The 20,610-nt window shown below is 38.7% G+C and overlaps 1 protein-coding gene across 1 annotated transcript in view; it reads right to left on the bottom strand.

Annotated features, from left to right (window-relative positions):
- Positions 1-17,722: 17,722 nt before the first annotated feature.
- The window catches only part of LOC147178497 (MICOS complex subunit mic25a-like), a 35,816-nt gene continuing 32,928 nt past the window's right edge, over positions 17,723-20,610 (bottom strand). Inside the window, exon 8 of the mRNA XM_086066935.1 lies at positions 17,723-18,287. Within this exon, the coding sequence (XP_085923061.1) occupies positions 18,264-18,287 (24 nt within the window). The 3' untranslated portion in view covers positions 17,723-18,263. The remainder of the gene's footprint in view (positions 18,288-20,610) is intronic.

Genomic DNA, 20,610 nt, shown 5'->3' with positions numbered 1-20,610 from the left:
CATAAATTAGTTCTGGTTTCCTGGAATGTTTGTGGCGCTCGCTCACAGGCAAAAAGAATAAAAACTTTAGACCATCTCTTAAAATTAAAAGCAGATATTTGCCTCCTACAAGAAACCCACCTACAAAAATCTGAAGAAAAATTACTTATTGATAAAAATTTTAGCCAAGCGTACTCTGCCCCTTATAACAGTAGACAAAGGGGAGTCTGTATACTCATACATAAGAATTTACTCTTTACTCTAAATAATACAATAACAGACCCAGAGGGCCGATACATTATTATTCAGGTGACTATATTTAATAAAATATATACATTCGGTAATTTATATGCCCCTAATAATGATGATCCGGCTTTTTTCCATGAATTTTTCTCTAAACTGTTTGAATTAGCAGCGAACTCTACTATTATTATTGGAGGAGACTTTAACACAACCTTAAATCCATTAATAGATCGTTCTAATAAAACAACATGTATAAGGCGATCACAATCCACAAAAGTAATAGGGGAATATATGGATGACTTTGGCCTCATCGACAGCTGGAGACTTAAAAACCCAAATAAGAAGGAATTTACCTTCTTTTCCGCTGTGCACCGGTCCTTTTCAAGAATTGATTTTTTTCTTACAAATAATTCTATTGCTGATAAAACCGTTACAAAAATACATCCTATTATTATTAGCGACCATGCACCAGTCTCCCTTTCCCTACAAGTTGATTATACCTTTAAACCACCACCTACATGGCGTTTTAACATCTCACTACTAAACGACGCAGAATTTGACAAAATTATAAGAAAAGAATGGGCGGACTTTTTGGAAATAAATGACTCTCCAGACCTATCTCCAGCTCTTCTCTGGGAAACCGGGAAAGCAGTAATTAGAGGTAAAATTATATCATATTCATCTTATAAAAAGAAACAGGATCAAAAATTAGAAAAAGACTTGGAAGATAAAATTAAACAACTGACGGATGAGTACGCAATAAACCCAAATAACCAAATATGGACTGACTTACAAAATACAAAAATACAGTTAGACGATATGTTAACTAAAAAGACAGAGTTTATAATACAACAATTGAGATACAACAACTTTGAATATAATAACAAATCAGGTAAATTTCTTGCAAACCAACTTCAACGTAATCGGGAAAAATCGCTTATAACGGCTATTAAAGGTACAACTGGTGAATGTACACAATCACCAGAAGAAATTAATCAAATTTTTTATAATTATTATCACAACTTATACTCAGAAACTAATAAACCTAACCCAGAGCATATTGAGGCATTCCTCAGTAGCTTAAGTATACCTCAGGTAACTACTGAATATAAAGATATGTTAGATGCACCACTTACTATAAACGAGTTGTACAGTGCTCTAGATAGTATGCCAAATGGCAAAGCACCCGGCCCGGATGGTTATCCGGCTATATTTCTAAAGCACTTCTGGTCAATGCTTGCTCCACTATTCTTAAGAGTAGTAACAGAAATTAAAACTAATGGTCACATACGCCCACACATGAATACAGCAGCAATTAAACTTTTATTAAAGCCAGAAAAAGACCCCACCCTTCCATCAAGTTACCGTCCGATTTCACTAATTAACACTGATATTAAAATTATCACTAAGGCTTTTACATCTAGATTAGAAACAGTAATCCCGACAATCATTCATAGCGACCAAACAGGCTTTATTAAAGAGCGTCACTCTACTAATAATATTAGAAGGCTCTTTAACCTTATTAGTATGTCACAGCGGCATGATAAAAAGGCAGTTATTATATCATTGGATGCAGAAAAAGCTTTTGATAAAGTTAACTGGTCCTTCCTCTTTGCTGTTTTAAATAAATTTGGCTTTGGGAAGTCATTTATTCACTGGGTGTCAGTATTATATGATTCTCCTAAAGCTACTGTTACTACTAATGGGATTATATCTAAGAGTTTTACTCTACAGAGAGGCACAAGACAGGGATGCCCACTGTCGCCTTTATTATTTGCAATATTTATTGAACCGCTTGCATTAGCCATACGCCAGGAAAGAATGATTCAAGGAATTCACTCTGGGGTAACAGAACATAAAATTAATCTATATGCCGATGATATTTTACTTTATTTAGAAAAGCCTGCTATTTCATTAGGGGAAGTATTTAACTTAATAACTAAATTCTCACAGTTATCAGACTATTCTATTAACTGGACAAAATCAACACTTCTACCTATTACAGAAAATTCATGGAACCCTGCAAGCCAGGACCCATACTACTCATTTCCTATAGGTAATTTAAAATACTTAGGCATAAAAATCTCACCTAAATTAACTGATTTAGTTCATTTAAATTTCACTCCACTTCTGGATAGCATTTATAGTGACTTGGAGCGCTGGAATAATCTTCCTATTTCTCTAATAGGACGAATAGCCACTATTAAAATGAAAGTTTTACCCAAAATAAACTATTTTTTCTCAATGATTCCATTTAAACCTACGGCTAACTGGTTCCAGTTGTTGGACTCAGCCGTTACAAAATTTTACTGGAAAAAAAAAAGAAGCAAAGATTAGTCTATCTACTCTTCAGAAAAATAAATCCAAACGAGGTCTAGAGGCACCAAATTTTATGCACTATTATATAGCCAACCAGCTACAATATATTATTTTATGGGCACAACCCAATAGAGATACTAACTGTTGGCTGGAACTAGAACAGAAGGATTGTAATAACCTCAGACTCCTAGATTTACTCTTTATTACAACATCGATTAAGCGCCATAACTGCTTTAAAAATCCAATGATTTCCGCCACCCTGACTGCCTGGTGGAAGGCACTAGAAATGACAAAAGCCAAAGTGGAGCCCAGCGGGCTTTCTCCCCTATGGCATAACCCCGACTTTCAAATTAACAACCAATCGTTTTATTTGAATGTGTGGGAGCAGAAAGGAATTACACATCTCCACCATCTCTTCTCAGATAATATGTTTATATCATATACATCCTTGCTCCAAAAATATAAAATAAAAAACGGAAACTTTTTACATTATTTGCAAGTTAAAAGTATGATAAAGAAACAAATTCCAACACTCCAGGGTACGCTCCAACCGCCTGTTTTAGCTAAAGATATTACCAAGCTTTCTCCGACAACAACAAAAAAACTCTCAAAAATATATAAGTTACTTTCATATACTGATAAAACGTCTTTACCCATCTCAAAATGGGAAACAGACTTGTCTATAGCTCCGGAATCTGTCTTTTGGATTCAAGTTTGTGAAAATGTTTTTAAAATGACAAAACACACAAATTTACAACTTATCCAATATAAAATTATTCACAGAACATACATTACTCAATATATGATGAAGAAAATGGGACTCTCAGACTCCGACATTTGTCTCCAGTGTTTACAAAACACTACAGACACTTATTTTCATGCTTTATGGTTATGTACTCCGGTTATGTGTTTCTGGACTAAAGTCTTAGAAAAACTTTCCGCTGTCTTGGACTGTAGGATACCGTTCTCTCCAAACTTGTGTTTGCTAGGTGACTTAACAACAATTGACTTACCACATAAACAATTTCAATCTATACTTGTAGCCCTTACTATCGCAAAAAAAACAATTCTTGTTAACTGGAAAAATAAACAAACTTTGAATATCGACCAATGGTCTAACCTCCTCATAAATCATATTTTAATGGAAAAAATATCTGCCTCAAATAAAAACCAAATGTCAAAATTTAAAGAAACATGGTCTACGTATATAGAATTTTTTAACCTAAACTTGGATTTTAATTCTGCCTGTTAGCGAGAGCCACAGCAGCGTTAAACATCCATTTTTTATGGGAACATTCAACAAAACGTCTTACTTAGGGTTAGGATTCACACATTAAGCATGGAAGAATGTTATATTAATGGAACATTAAGCCTTAATATTTTATTTCAGTGCTGTTCAACCATGAAACAGACTGCAACCTGTTTGTTAAATGCAGTGGCTCAGTTATAAGCTAAATACATTTTCATTTTTCTTTTTTATTTCAGTGTACATGTACAAGTTTACTGATTAGTAATTTCTAAATTTGAGTTTAAAAAATCGCAATAATGAATTTATAGATTTGTATCGGGATTAATCGGTATTAAATCGAATTGTGGCCTGTGAATCGTGATATGAATCGAATCGCCAGGTACTAGGCAATTCACACCCCTAACGCCCATCATTTGATAAAAATATTTTTAACTTGAAGTTCATTTCTGCTTGTGTTCAAACTCTTGATTTGATATTTCTACTTCATTCTATTATCTTACTTTCTTTCCTGTGAAGTCCTTCTCTGGAAACAATCATAAAAGCGTAGTGATGCAGCTCGGTGACCAGCCCATAAGCCAGAAGGAAGGGAATCCCACAGCTCAACACTAAGATGTAATCCTCTTCGCAAAGCCAGCTCTCTCTTTCTGGAACAATGCCTTCATTTTGTACTAGAGTGATGCTCAACCTTGTGCAGAAAACCAGGAGCAGAGGACGGTAAAAAAAAAAAAAAAATAGCCAGCAAAAGAAAGCACATGAGAATTCAGCAAATCTCATGACACTTTCGTTTTTGCTTTTTATGTTGCTTTTTTATTTATTTATTATTATTTGTAATTTTACATAAGTGTACCACAAAAAGCAGAATAAACTTGTACTAAACCTCAGCAGTCAACCAAACTCACCACAAGCCCAACCTAAACAAAAAACACCAACATCTGAATTTATATTAAGCACAATACTGTCTAATGTCATCTTTGCTGAGAAATGTGGTGAACAATGACAAGCTCGCATCTGCAAGCAATCTCCCTTTTAACATGGGCGGTGTAGCGGTTCTTTTTGCTGACCTTTCTTGAGTCCAATGTATGACGAATCTTCTTGTTTTCCTTCCAGTCATCTTTGGTTGAAATGTCACCAGGTGAATCAGCAGTGATCCAAAAGGCAGCCAGACTGTTTCCTGTGGCTAAATACAACTTTTTTCCCCCTCCCTCCACCTGTTATGACATCATATATTAGGGCGGGAGCTTCAAAGTGGCCTTAAAGACTTCCCCCCTTCCTCAAATGCAGCATGGTGATAGGAAAATGTATGCTCATTGAAAAGCATTGGACTAATTTGGATTGTTGTAATTTAATTTGTGAGGATTATTTTGATATCAAAATGTGATGAAATTTCATTTGACTATTATGGGCAAAAGCAATACAATTCACAGTTTGTTTTCACATTGTAAGGTGCAAAAATATCAGAAATGGGAATTGTCCATAAGTAGGCCTACATACTGTATTTTCTGCAGTCAAATATCTATAGATTAAGCTGTTGTTTATTGTGACTTCTTTCGAATAAGTACAGTACATTTAATGATCACAGAAGTGAATCGCACCGTAGTGTTACTATAATGCACAAGCGCATTCACTCAGTTTGTCTGGCAGTTTTCATTTTGTTATCTTTCCACCTGTTGCCACGGACACTGTGAGGTAAACACTTGCGCGCGCACACACGTACACACACAGTGTGAGTGAGTCACAGTGATGGCCATTGGCCTCCTTGTCTTTGCCTGCCAATCAAAGCTCCATTAGTAGTTCCGTGGTTTGGAGGCTCAGGGTCCACTTTAGGAGCCGGATGGGAGTTGACAGCGCGGTCTCCCATACAAACCTCCATGTGTGTATTGTGTCGTACACACTTAAGTGGCTGGTGTGTTGTTGTCAGGTTAGTATCAGACAGTGTGCTGCAGGTTTTTTCTTTCGAGTTTTAAGGTACTTGGACTGTTGTATGAATTCTGTAATACTGCAGCCTCAAATGCACGTTTGCTCTTCAAAGTGTGTCCATTTCAGAGGTGATATTGTGTGCAAGGCTGCCCTCTATTGTCTTCTACAAATACCTGACATGTTCGAAAGTGGAATATCTCATAGATGCATTCATGGTCTCTCGAACATTTTTACGGCTACATTTTTTGTTTTTTACAAAAGTAGTTAAAATTCAGTTCAATTTTTTTTCTTCTTTTCTTTTATATTTTAACACACAGTATACCTCTCGCTATTTGTAGGGGGTTAGGAACCAAGCCCCACCGCAAATAGTCAAAAATTCCAAGTCATTGACGCCCACCCCAAAACGTTTGCATATAGTTTAAAAAATTAATTTACCTCAAATTATGATCGTAAAACATTTTACATTGTCCTTTAAAAAAAAATAGTGCAAAGAGGACACTTCACATCCCGTAAAATACTGATGACTCATTTTCTGTTATTTATTTAATTTACATTTCCAACTTAGTGATACATAAGACACTAATTTTTTAAATACAGCAGTTCTTTGACTTATGAGTTTAATTTGTTCTGTGACCAAGCTCGTAACTCAGTTTACTCATTCTGTACATCAAATCTATGTTTACAATGTCACTATTCTGTCAGAACAACTGTAGTGCAGTGTGTGTGCCTTTAAGGGGTGTAGCCTATTGAGTAGCTTCACAAATATGGCAAGCTAGGCATAGCGTGTCTTATTGAAACTATTACGAGTGTTCTAATTATTTGTACACAGTATAAAATAAAATAAAAATGCTGGGTTGTTTCTCAAATTAATTCGCTGGGTAGCTGAGGATTTTGAACCGATTACTTTTACCCAAGTTTGGAATCATGATTTTTGACACAGCAGATTGAGATGAACTTTGAAGATTGGATTTGGGTGAACTGGGTTTATGAGCTGAAGTCTTTTTTGACTGTTTTGTGCTGAAGTAAAATGATAAGTGATGAGCACCCTTGAAAATGGAGCCTCGCCTGCCTGTCAGACTTTGACCATCATGCTGTTTGCAAATCGGCCCGCTATCAACTGCTGGCCAACGTTCAAAAATAGGATGCCTTAAAAGGAGCAGGGTGTTTTAGCAGCAGCATATTGTGGCATTTTATGGCACTACAGAACAAGCACAAAAATACATAAATAGGCACTAATAGATGAGTTCTGCGATTAGCTGGCAACCAGTTCAGAGTGTACGCCGCCGACTGCCCGAAGCCAGCTGGGGTGGGCTCCAGTGCTCCCCGCGACACTTGTGAGGACAAGCGGTTAAGAAAATTGAAAAAATGGATGGATAATAGGTGAGTCTTTGGTGAATAGCCAAATCGTTTTTTGTTTTTTCTTCTAAATAGGTGAATTTGTGGTGTATCACAAATGGGTGGAGATCCTCGGCACTAGCAGTTACGTTAGCATTACATTTTGTCGTTCATTTGCCATTATTCATTTATGTACTATATGGCAGCTAAGAATGTTAAAATGCTACTTGAAACATGATGGTGACCCAAGAACGTATTCCGAAGTCCACCGGCACTCTCAAATTGATTGTGCTCCACCTTATGTTCCACTCTAATATAATTATTGTCATCATTATTATTGCTTATCTGTCCATGTATGTACTACCAAACTGTATAGTGTTTAGACTATCAGCAGTCACACAATTTGCAGCTGCCTTCATGCAAATAATAGTAAGAGAATTTTAAAAAACACACTTTTGCCAATTTGCATGCAGCCTCTGCATGCTTGGAGGACGACATACGGGAGTGTTCTTCCTCTTGGTGTCAAGTGCGCGTGTCAATCACTGGACCGGAGGGGGAGGCAAACTAGGACTTGTGCCATGCATCATTAAGTTGAGTTTGGCTCCAAACCTGTGGATGGAGCAATATAAAAAAAAAATGCAGTCTTGCTATGGTTGGGTAAATAATGATGTCCAGGGGGCAGTTTCAGCCTCAGACTGGCTGCTAGAAAATAAATTGATGTTTTGCCCCCGGCTCGTTGTTAATAATGCATTTTCATTTGCAGGTGAGCAGTGGTTATATTCAACTAATCCTCTAATAATGCTACCCGGTAGACTTGTTGGAATATGAAATGTATAAAAATATGTGCTTTTTCAAGTTGCACACGACACGCTGAGATTGATTCATGAGTAGATGTTATTAGTTATTTGTATCGCACTTTATAATGTATTCGTCTCATTGCTATCATTCACAGAACAGGCTGGATCTATTTTCTTTTTCATTAGACACAAAATGCACATTTGCACTTCCTTTCAAATGAAATACGAGTATATAAAAAATAGATCTCAACACAAAGAAACGCTAGTTCCTTCATAAATGTGATGTGTTTTCACAAAATCAAGCTTATGAAAATTGAGATATTCATCTATTCTAATTCTACATACGTACTTAATTCCCTTTCAAATGATATATAATTTGTGGCGGTTCCGCAAAATTTGGCAAAGTTAGAGCAATTTCAATGTTGTCAGGTCAACATTCCTCATTTTAAGAAAAACACGTCTAAAGTTTTTGGCACGTATGCTGCATTCGAGGATGGTCGGAAGTCAGACTTTTCCGAGTTCAAACCAGGAAGTGTGTACGGGAACGCCCCCTTGAACTGCGCAAATCCCACTTGCAAAGTCAGGAAAAAACGTACCCCGACTTCACCGACGGACTACAATGTGACGTCACTGTACAATGGCGACCCCTTTGGAAACACAGACCGTGAATGGTAAAACACAATTTACTCGAGTATAAAACTAGATAGCTTCTTTCATTCATAAATATTTGACATAACTTCGCGTAACACAACATACGTGACAGAATGCCGCTATCTCCCTGCATGAAATTAAACGTTGAAATGTAACTAGAGACTTTAAGGATGTTATTTTTTGGAGAAATCTCTAAATTGACATTTGTCTCCAAACTATTTTTGTCATTTACTCCAAACTTAATCCCCGTGACATACGCCTGATTTTGTGAAAACACATCACAACTATTTTTTTGTTGTAATTCTTACTAAATTCTGCCAGGCTCCACTTTTCACCCTCTCTACTTTTCACCTTTTTGTTGTCTTTGAGAAGTTGCCATTTTCCTCTCGAAAAAAAAGAAGATTTAGCGCTCTGGTGGTCACTTCAGAGATGGATGTAAAAAAGAGTTGACGGCCCTTCTGAGATTGTCAATATCTTCGACATAAAACCCACAGTGTGTGTTTCCAAACACACAGCCCTGTGAAGACATGGCGGATGCTGCTCACAAGGATGACGTGCATGCTGGGTCATTCTCTCTCCAGAAATATTGTACGAGTCAAGGATGTGGCCATGCCCACTGGAGCCAGACACACGATGATGGACATTTCAAAAGAGTTGTTGACATTGAGCATTTGTTAGCCTCCATCACAGACGTCAGACATGAATGGCGTGGCCTTGAAAAGTATGAAATCCGCAGCAACTATAATAAAGCATCAAAACGAAATGGAGAGGAACTCCTGAGGCATATCTGCGGGGCGGCGAGACCTTGACAGCAGCTTTTCATCGACATTATCTGATTTGACTTCTCAGGACGCATCTAATTCGAGGAGTTGCAATGATTTAACGCATAGTACCTCCATTGCCAGGGGCTCAAAATTTTGTTAAGTGGTCTGGTCTGTTTAATTCCTGTGTAACCGCAAGACGAATCAAACAAATGAAAGTCTGTAGTTGATATTAGGCATTTAGCAGCTGTTTGGTCCGTGCTTCCAAAATAAAGACGGAGTGCAAAGATGTACAAAGTACGGCCCAGGGGCAATTTGTAGCTCACAGTCACCACCCTTGTTTTGCCACATTCTAAAATTTATAATTGACACAACCCGTGTCATTTGCCTGTTTGGGTATAACATCCCACTACTGCTATTATAATAGTGGTTCAAGCTTTTTCTAGATTTGCAAAAATGCAAAGAACACTAAAGGTAATTTAGCAGCAAATAAGAGTTGAGATTGTTTGCTTGAGTATTCAGAACAGCAGCTGTTCTATTCTACGTAGTTGGATACATATGACCACTGCCCAAACCAAAACACTGAAGACAAAAATCCTTGACTTTTTAATTTATCTTTAAAAAAAAAACAATAAATAAATAAATACAGTTGTGCTCAAAAGTGTACATGCCATGGTAGAACTTGTAAGATGTGTACTGTATACCATTCCTTAAAGAAAACATGAGTAATCAGGCAAAACATTTATTTTCAGGGAGATTCAAATTAAACCACAATCTTTAAACAAACCATCGCAATAATGAAAACAAGATGGTCCCCATCAGTCATCAGTGCAATTTTCCAAAAATGTATCAATATTTCACGAAAATCTACATATCAATTATGTGTGGCCACTGCTGCATTGGAATTTTATTACATTTTTTCATGGTAGTGGTGGCGGCAAAATGGTGGATGCAAGGTTTTTTTGTTTTGTTTTTAGGTATTTTATTCTTCTTTTTTTCCACACACACACATCCACTCACACTCACGCGAACCCGTGCCGCCTGCACCAAGGCCAAGCAAAGGCACCACCTGGTCACCCAGAGAAAATGGTGGATGCAAGTGCAGGGATGCAGGTAGGCAAGACTGGGTAGAAAAATGAATTCCAAAAAGTATTTATTCACCAAAGAACAAAAATGGCAAAGAAGGTACTGGAAGGAATTTAAAATAAAACATACTAAAATAACGAAGTGCAAAAATCGGATTCAAAGAAACCACAACCGGTTTGGAGAACTGAGAAGATGTAACTCATGGTGACAGAAACAGGAAACTAGTGAGCAAGACAGGAAAACAAATGATAAAAAAACAAAACTAGATGTATTCAATACAATACAAAAAAAGCGTACAAATACAGATCTGCTGAGCTGCTTGAATGTGATGTGTTTTGCGTACCATAAACAGTAGCTCCTCCTAAAACAACCCCAAAGCCTTTGCAGCAATGTCATTTGACTATTCTGAATCCAATTCCGCTTCATAATCGACAATATGTGGACATGGAAAATTAATGTCACCCCTCCCGACTGCCCTCCTTGCACGCACAGCAGCACAATTTCAGCTTGACAGAACCTTCACAATAAGAGCGTATTGTCCTGAAGAAACTATAATGACAATAGACAGATAAAGGGAAACCAGCGCATTATAGAGCATTAAAGCCACTGAGTACCACAAGAAGCATTACAGAGAGAAAAAAGAGCAGATGATGAAAGGAGGGATGAGGAGGGTGGAAGAGAAAAAAATGACAGCAAGGTCCAGAGAAAAGAGCCAGTGGTGATAAAACGAAGCACTAATCCAGGCTACGACACAGGGATTAAATTGCTCCCTTGCTGCACAACGGCGGAGGTTAAGCAGCCTGTCCATTCCCCTAAAACACCTCTCTTTTTCTCATCCCTTCTAATGGTATTAGAGAAGTGCAAGTCTTTAATCAGGGTTACGGAATGGAGAGTGCGGCTTTCGCAGACAGCACACACACACACACACACACCCACACACACACACACAAATACGCAAGCATGACTGGCTGTGGCGTGGTGGATCGGAATGCTTATAGAGGATTGGATTCCTCAGAAAACAAAGAGGAGAGTTATCGCAGGGAGGTTTATTTGTAGATTAAACAACAAATATACCTTTCTCACTGATGGTAAGCATGTCTCTCTCTCTCACCGTTCTGTGAATCTTAGCTATGGCCAAATGGGGAATTTGCATATTCTCCCTCCCAATTCCCATGCATGCATGGCTGAATTGTCCATAGGTACATTTTTCTTGGTTTCTATCTTAACTGCTACTTGCTGGCGACCAATCCAGGGCGTAACCCACCTCTTGCCCAAAGTCAACTGGTAGAGGTTCCAGCTCATATTTAAAAACAAATCTATGTTCTTTATTATGTAAAAACATGTCCACACCCAAGCTTGTTCTCACTTTAATTACCATTAGAGGATAGCATGAGGTGGCAAAATACTTGTTTCTTGAGCTGACTTTGATCCTGAGCCCCTGTGACCATGTCAAAATGTCCTTGAGCAAGTGCTGAACTCCAAGGGCCCAATTTTCGTAGAAACACACCTGTGCGCTCGGCATGAAAATGGCTCTTCATTTTTATGCTGGCCAAGTCTAGTCTACCGTGTTTGGGACCGCATTGCGCCTCACTGGGTGATCCGGCGAATCTTGTAATTTGATGATAAAAAGTAGACTAGATGTTAGACTTGCAAAAAGTAGGGCTAACTTCCGGCGCAGGTGGTGTAACAAGATTTTTGATAGATTTAAACGAGGCACAAGCAGACAGATTACGAGCTCCATGGACGTGTGTAGAGGATGTCAGCGTATTTCCTTTGTAAATATGACGTGTGGGAAAATCCCTCTGAATCATTGTAGAAATCAATTCATTGAACAAATTATCATATCATCTTAGAAATATCCTTAATAGCACCACCCTGACCCACTTGAGCTAGGCATGAAAATAGGGCTCCATGTTTTCAAAGCGCTTTGAGTATTGTAAAAAGGTAGAAAAGCGCTTTACAAGCCTGATGAGAGAATCGTTAAGGTAGATTTCACCCTGGACCGTTTGGACACATGGACAGACCATTCACACCATCAGCTGGATCAGAACCCATGCTAGCTGCAACAGAGTACATTGAGTGAAATACTACACCATTAATGACCATTTCCAAATCCATGGTCCTGGAAGGGTTAGGTTTAGAAGAAGAAGAAGAAAAAAAGCCTCCCCATTGGTAATCACATATGAAAGTGTGGAAGGCATTTGAATGTGCCAGGCGTCATCTTCATCACTTTAGTTGCAGCCCTCACTTTACACGGTTACCGTAGCAACATCTGCACGTCTGGACACTACCGGCAAGCCCGTGCCGAATTCTTTTATTAGGAAATGTCCATATGTCTGTTTGTAAATGAGGATCACCAGCCTCACTTGACACTGCAAACCAATTACCAGAATCACGTCAAGCCAAAAGCAGCTGGAGAGGGAGGAAATGTAACCGCTTGAGTAAAATGTGTGATGTGTGAAGTCAATCAGTTAGAGGAGTGCTCACCTCCACACAGCTGGCGTGTTCTAACAGGTGTCATCTGTGTGGAAAGAGTGTATATGGAGAGACCATCCTCATGATTTCACCAAAAAACACTAGCAAGAGCCACAAACACTTATTTCATCTGTTTTCTACCAGTGGTGTAGCTAGTGGAGTGTGTGCGTGTGTGTATATATATACAGCATCAAACACACAAAAATAATACACCCCTCGCATTTCTGCAGATATATAATTATACCATTTCATGGGACAACACTGAAGAAATGACACGTTGACATAAAAATAGTCAGTGTACAACTTATATAGCAGTGTCAATTTATTATGCCTTCAAAATTACTCAAAATTCAACCATTAGGAGCTAAGCCCCAGGCAACAAAAATTTCCACATTGAGCATAGTTAGTCAATTTCCCACCCTGGTGTCATGTGGCTTGTTAATATTACAAGGTCTCAGATGTGAATAGGGAGCAGGTGTGTTAAATTTAGTATTACAACTTTTACACTCTCTCATGCCGGTCAGTGGTCGAAATTAATTATTAATAATTAATACGACCACATAGGTCGTTTTGAGATGTGCCAAATTTTAACCAAGTGTTACGTATTGAAGTTTAGCGACCCCTATTGGCCGTATAAATAACAAAAAAATAGTTAACTCTTTGACTGCCAGACGTTTTCAGAAAAGGGATGCCGTCAGTGCCAGCCGATTTAAGCATTTTGACTGATCTTTCAAGGTCCACAGAAAATGTTCTGTTTGGACTATGGAAACACAAGATTGGACTTTCATCTTTCATCAGAAAAAAAAAGTTTGTTTCTACCTTATTCCGTTCTTTAGTAATCAACAATAGAAAATGGTTAGTTTCACCCGATTTCGCTTGTTTTGGACTAAAATACGGAGAAATCAAGCTTTTAGTGAAACGATATTATTTCATGCACTCTAGTGAATTTTACACTTCTTTTTGTCCATGAATGATGCCACAAACACCTAAATAGTGCTTTACTTCTATAAAACACTACCACCAAGAATGAAAAAGTGTTTTTTGATAGCAAAATACGTTTATTTACATTCAACAGTGTAACAATTTGACAATAATTTGGCAAACTATTTACAAATGTGTGCAACTGTGGTGCTATTTACAAATATGTGGATGTTTCAACGACAGTTTTTCTTTTTGTGTAACACTCCCCTGCGTGCAAGTAGACGCAACAGCATTTGCACAACAGATTGCCTCTTCGCGTGCAAAAGCTCCACTTTCTTGCAGGCCGTTTTTTCCGGGGAATAGCAAGTATATACTGCAGTGTGTGTTGCCATCAAGTCTAATATCAGGATCATGCTACGGTTACGTTACGGTGGTGTTACGTCTGGCTTCCTCATGTCCTTCAGTTGCTATACCGGGTGGTAAGAGATGTTCTGATCCATCTTATCCACTCCATTCATGGTGGCATCGTAGTCCAGAACCAGTGTCTTCTCCGTGATCAGACTGTACCTGCTCCTCCGATGAATATGCATTGGACTCGGGGTACTCTTCATTATCCGACAAAATGTCCGCATGTGCAGCTCCGGCGTTAGCAGAGCTAGCCGGTGATGCTTTATGACGTGAGAATAAAGGCCGCGTCCAACTGTGGCGTCCAACTGTGGCGTCAACCTCGGGATTCACCATCATCATCATCATCAATGTGCATTGGTCGATGCTTTTCGACAACTCTCCATCGCCCGATCGACTGTCCGATTGTGTAGAAGTACCCGGTCGGTTGTTGTGCGCGTTTTCCGGCGTTAGCAGCGCTAGCCGCGCTTAGCCAGTGAGGCTTACTACGTGATCATAACAGTCGCGTCAAGGCTTCCAATTTTGGCGTCAAGCTCGGAGTCATCATCATCGTCGACATCAATGCGCTTTTTAGTATTGATCGATGCTTTCCGTCTTTGAAAAAAATGCTCAAGCGTGAGCTGCTTGCAACCGGTCGCCATTGTGGCTTCATCAGCCATTGTCTCCTCAATACTCTAGCTCCGCCTCACGTCTTCTACTGACGCCCACGGTGGGCGGCCCATCCAACCTTGTGCAAAGAGAGTCATCGCTGCCATCTAGGGGCCAAAACGAGTCATTATACTAACCAGATCTGCTTGATACTTTCAGCACAGCTGCCCAAGGCTTTCCTCCACCCGTTTCCAAAAAAAACCAAAAAAAACATAGTGAACGTCTTTTAACGTCCTCGGCGCCCTTCCGTAGGTTTTTACTAAACGTTTTATAACGTTTATGGCGGTCAAAGAGTTAAGTGTAGTTACAGGGACTCAAACCCAGGAAGTATGGACGGAAGACGAGTGTCTATCCGACTGAGCTAACAGGCCAGTAATTATTTGTGTGTTGACTATGTGTTTTGTAACACCAACCATACTACAACCTCAGAGCCTCTTACGAACCCCAACCATTAGTGTCTCATGTAAAGACGTAACGTGTACAACCTCAATGAAAGCCTAATAAGTCCCGGTGACGACAAACTGACTTACACAATTAAAACACACTAACACAATTACAAGCTTGTTCTTCCGACCAGACGACCTGGATTAGATTCACTTGACAATTTTTTCGGTTATTACATAGTCGATAGGGGCCGCTAAACTACAATACGTAACACTTGGACGTATTTTGGTGCTTGGTAAAACGACCAATATGGTCGTATATTGCTTGAGAACTTATTGCAGTGGTCACTGAAAACAACAACATGGCCCCTTATGGAAAATACCTCTGTGAAGATCTGAAAAAGACTGATAAAGATAAAGATGTAAAGATGACTTAGGCTAAGAACAACAAGACCATCCAGCAGTTTAACAGGACAAGTTTCACTCAGAACAGGTCTCACCATGGTTGGCCAATGGAGTACACATGCTTAGTGTCACATCCAGACTTTTGAAATAGACATGTGAATGCTGGCGGCATTGCTGCAGAGACTGAAGATGTGGGGGGGATTGGTCAGCCTGTCGGTGGTCAGACTATATGCTAACATTGCATGAAATTGGTCTGCAGGAAGGAAGCCACCTGTAAAGATGATGCACAAGAAAGCCTGCAAAAAGTACGCTGAAGACAAGCAGACAAAGGGCATGGATTACTGGAACTTGCATGCCCTGTGGTCTGATGAGACCAAGATAAAACTTATTTGATGACTGTTGAGAGTATTCTGCCCAGATTTAGTTATAACTGTTTTAATTTAGTTATAACGGTTTTAATTTAGTTATAACTGTTTAGATTTAGTCATAACTGTTTTAATTTCCTCAGTAAAGCTTGGTGAGTGCTTGAATAATGTCTCCAGGTGACGGAATGTCTGAAGAGCTTCCTCTATTCCCACATTGATGAGCCATTTGTCTGGGGTGAAGCAAATGTGTTAAAATGATTTATTTGTAAGTCTTATCTTGTGCTAGGTGCCGTCAGGTCTGAGACCTACCATATTTCCACATCAATAGGCCATCTGTCAATGTGTATTGAATGCTGTAAAAGTCTGCCTTGGCTGGGGGCAGGGGTGGGGAGAGGGGAGGGGTTTGGTGGTACCGCCCTTCTGATAGTTTAAGAATATTGCAATTGTCAGCAATCTACACACTTGTGATGAGAAGCAGCCATTTGTCTGTCATTCATGTATGTCCGGAATATTCTGTAAAATAAATCCTTTGAAGGACCTGTTCACCGATCTCCAGTCTGCATTCCGATAACCAACATTCTCACTACCCGGAACAAAACGAACACGCGGAAGACAAAGAGTGCATTCCAACAGGACATAGATGGTGTCAAGCTGGCAACACTTTTGGGGGGTGTCATTTACTCACAGCAGGCCTCGCTCCCTATCTCCTGTGAATAGTGGCAGTTTGATGTATTATTGAGTTGAGCAGCATTTCAGTGAGTCTGCAACATAAACATTCCCTTTTGTCATTTTGTGCTGCTGTGCTACACAAATAGTTTGGTAAAAGTTGTGAGACTCAATTATTGCTACCTCTGTCGAGGACGCTTTTGACCACTCTTTTGATTTTTATTATTATTTTACTGACGGCCGAAAATAATATTAGCTTGAATTTTCAATTTTAACCATTTGTTTAGGAGAAACAGTAAATAAGCCCCTTTCTAGTCAGCAATACAGCCACACACACCCCTTCCCTCTTACCAGGTCTTGGTGGGAGTCAGCGGAGAAATCGGACACAATTTGAATTCAAAATTCATTGTACATAACGTCCAACCTCTGAAAATATCACAAGGATTAGCCTCTCCATCTCCATGTCACACTTAAAAGCGAACGAGGAAATGAGCTGCTAATATACATTTCCTGTCATGCCAGATTTGCTTTCTTATTTTAAGTCCCCACAATATCAACACAATGCGTTCCGAGAGGGTTTTTGTAAGCTCACAATTTATATTAAAATTAAATATTTTATTGCTGACATAATTTCTACATATAGACCTATACAAGTGCCAATGTTCATCCCAATCAAGTGTCCCTTTAAGTCATCTTTTTCACTTCTGGTTCCGCTGTCCAGATTTGACACATCTTCCATGCGTAACCTGGAAAATTGTGCTGTTTGTGACTGGTGCTTTTAACAGATCGCCCCATCAGCATGTTTCTCACTGAATTATTTTTTCACCAATTAAAATGATAGCATATTGACATTCCGACATTGGCGTAATGTAGTAGGGACACATCACGACTGTGGGTCAATCTCTTCTTTATCACAAAATAACTATTCAGGATGTTACAGTGCAGCTAAAAGAAGCTGATTATTAATTTTTTTTTACGCTATCATTTGATACTAGCTCAAAAAAACATTTGACACTGACGGTATGTGACATTCACATTAAATTGAAGGTTTCATCTCAGTGTACTACCACGACAAGCATTGATTCTGTTAACCAATTGAATACAGACAAGGCCAAAATAAACCATGAATACTTTAATAAATTCATATAATACAATACAGGCCTGGTGTTCTTAAGTGACGGCCATGAGGAACAAAACTTCCTGTGTGAAATAGAAAACCACAAATCGTGAAAGCGGTCCATCTAAATAATGTCATACACAGTACCCATACATTCATCTTTTTTTATCGCTACACGAGCCTGCAGAAATCTGGACGCAAACTGAAGTTGACATTCATGTGTGCATGAAAGAGCCTTGAATGAATCTTTACCATTTAAATAGGGCAAACAGCTTCTAATGGTTTCGTACAAGATTGATTTGAAAGTGTATCGAGTCAGACTTCAAACCCGCTATCGACTCTTTTTCTTGTACTGTGTAAAATGTAGCAGTGCAGGATAATAGAACAATTTCAATGGATGGTGCTGCAGATAAATAGCATACAAGGACATTTTAACAAGCCATGCTAACAGCAACTTAAAACTCTCATAATGCAACACAAAACCATGATAGAAGGTGATGCTCTTAGAGGTATAGTAAAAGCCTTTGTCTGTTCTCCTCCTTCATCCATGGTTGACCAGGTAGTTCTGAAAAAAGAAAGAAAAAAGAAAACTAATTGAGAATAATAAAATATATATTTTTTAATCCATTATCTACTATGAATGTATAAACACCAACAGAATAAACCATATACTTGCACTGTATAAAATGCCTTTGCATTATAAAGGGAAAACTGAAATATTTGATCACGTTTATATACTGTGTTATACGAAATGATCTTGCAAAATTCCGGGCACCGCACATCGGCATCTCGCACTTCCTGATGATGTCGCTTTGAGGTAACAATACGTGAACTACTACTACTAACCCACAGTTTGAACCTCTGTGTTATGTATTGCCAGTATAGCTGTTGCAAAATTGCAAAATATAGATTTGAAATTAACCTAAAAAATGTATCTAATAAATATTTTATTAATTAAGAAAGAGTAAAATAGTTATCAGTTTAAAAAAACCTAGTGTTTTAATTTAATTTCGTTTATGTCTGGCTGATGGTTTTTTTTTTTTTTTCAATTACAGATTTCGTTTTTCCGACCAAGTCTAACATTTGGTGCTCTAATAAGATTTGGTCAATCTGAACAATGTGCAGGAAGACAGTTAGGTACATAATTTATGTATAAAGCACTTTAAAACAACCATTGTTGCATACAAAGTGCTGTACATGGAGTAAAGATCAGTCGTGGAATAAAGACAGGTAAAACAAAATAGCACAAAATTAATTAATACATATAAGTGGGCATGTATAGTGGATATCATCGTATTTCACTCATAAATATGCTAACAGCAGGCATTAAATCCGCTGATTCACTGTAAAAATCAACTCATTGAATGTGTCTTTTCATAATTATTAGTTTTTTAAATCATCGCACTGGCAAGCACATTCTGGATTTAATGAAGGTATCCACTTACGTTATCGTTATCTGTTAACACACTGGCAATGAGCAGTAATAGAAACAAGGCAATTTCAAGTTGCTAAACACAAGGATTCAGCTAGAACTTTAGTGTACAATCAAACTCAAATTTTTTTCAAAATAGATCAATAGAGGGACAGATGGTAATAATCATTTGCCAAAACACAAAAAAAAATCCATCAGAAGAATAAAAGGACAATGTGAATACGAGTGAGCTGTTGTAGACAAACTATTGGAGAACACCAGAGAACCAATTTTAAAGTTCCAGATAAAAGTCTTCAAAACTGCTATGAAAGGCAAGAATAATGCAATGGTATTTGTTTTTTTATTGACCGAAGCTTAGAGAAGAAAGATAAATTGATCTCTTTGGGAATACAGGTTTGAACTGGGCTGCGATTACAAAAGAAGCATAAAAAAAACGGGAGGCAGATGGAATGAGTGACAAAAGGACATGGAAAAATGAACTGCTTTGATAATAGACTGGCTTGGATGCAACCAAACAAAAACAGAAAAACAACAATGAAAAACCCCCTGTTGCCCTCTCATCCCAGCTGGGGGGTCTTGAGTTCCACAATAGCGCTTTCTTTGTGTAAAGGTGGAAGCAGTAAAATGCAGACTGAAATTCGTGTGATGACACTTGTATGGAACACAATACAAGCATATGTTGAATTATTATCGGAGCCCCCCGATCAGTGTGTGTCAAATGGGGTCAAAGCCGACTGCTGGAAAGGTCAAGGTTCACTCTGTGAGGTGTACACAATGCTTCAGTTCACAGGTAATTTTGAGTAGCTGCCCTCCATGTCTCTGCATCCGTGAACTTTTTTTTTTTCTTGGTTGGAAACCGCCAGGTGTCTGAAAGCCACAAGCTCGATAAAAGAGGCTCTAGATTTGACTGTTTGATAGCGCACGGCAGAGCAACAAAAGGCCGAACAGAAAAGCAGAAGAAAAGTGAAGTGATAATGGAGGATGGGGACAGAAAGATGGTTCGCTGATAAAGGGAATGGAAAATGAAAAAGAACGACGGCTTTGCACGTGTCACAACAGAGGCTTCGAATGATGAAGGGGGGCATATTTCATTTACATTTTAAAGAAGGGCACGTCAGAACATATTTGCACGACGTTTCAGGGCTCCAGACTAACATTTTTTACTAGGAGCAAAGTAACCCGTAACGTCAACTTTAGGGGCGCACACGGTAAATTGACTTGCAAAGTAAATATTCACACTTCCCTCCATTGTCCGTGTGTTACTGATAAACACTTGCAGAAACTGAGGTGCTTTTAATTCACATTTTATTGTTTCAACAAGACACAAAAACGTTCCCCAAGTTATACAGCTTGAATGTAAAGTTAATGTTAAGACCGGCAGCACAAGTGTTATCAGCAAATTGCGCACACATTTCCAAAGCTCATGCGCACCGGCGCACCGCTATTGTGCACCTAT

The sequence above is a fragment of the Leptonotus elevatus genome, chromosome 2 (assembly GCF_054856555.1).
Source record: "Leptonotus elevatus isolate MCC_2025b chromosome 2, RoL_Lele_1.0, whole genome shotgun sequence".
In the NCBI taxonomy this organism is placed as follows: domain Eukaryota; kingdom Metazoa; phylum Chordata; class Actinopteri; order Syngnathiformes; family Syngnathidae; genus Leptonotus; species Leptonotus elevatus.
The sequence above is the reverse complement of the archived record's forward strand: the minus strand, read 5'-3'. Positions and strand labels throughout refer to the sequence as shown.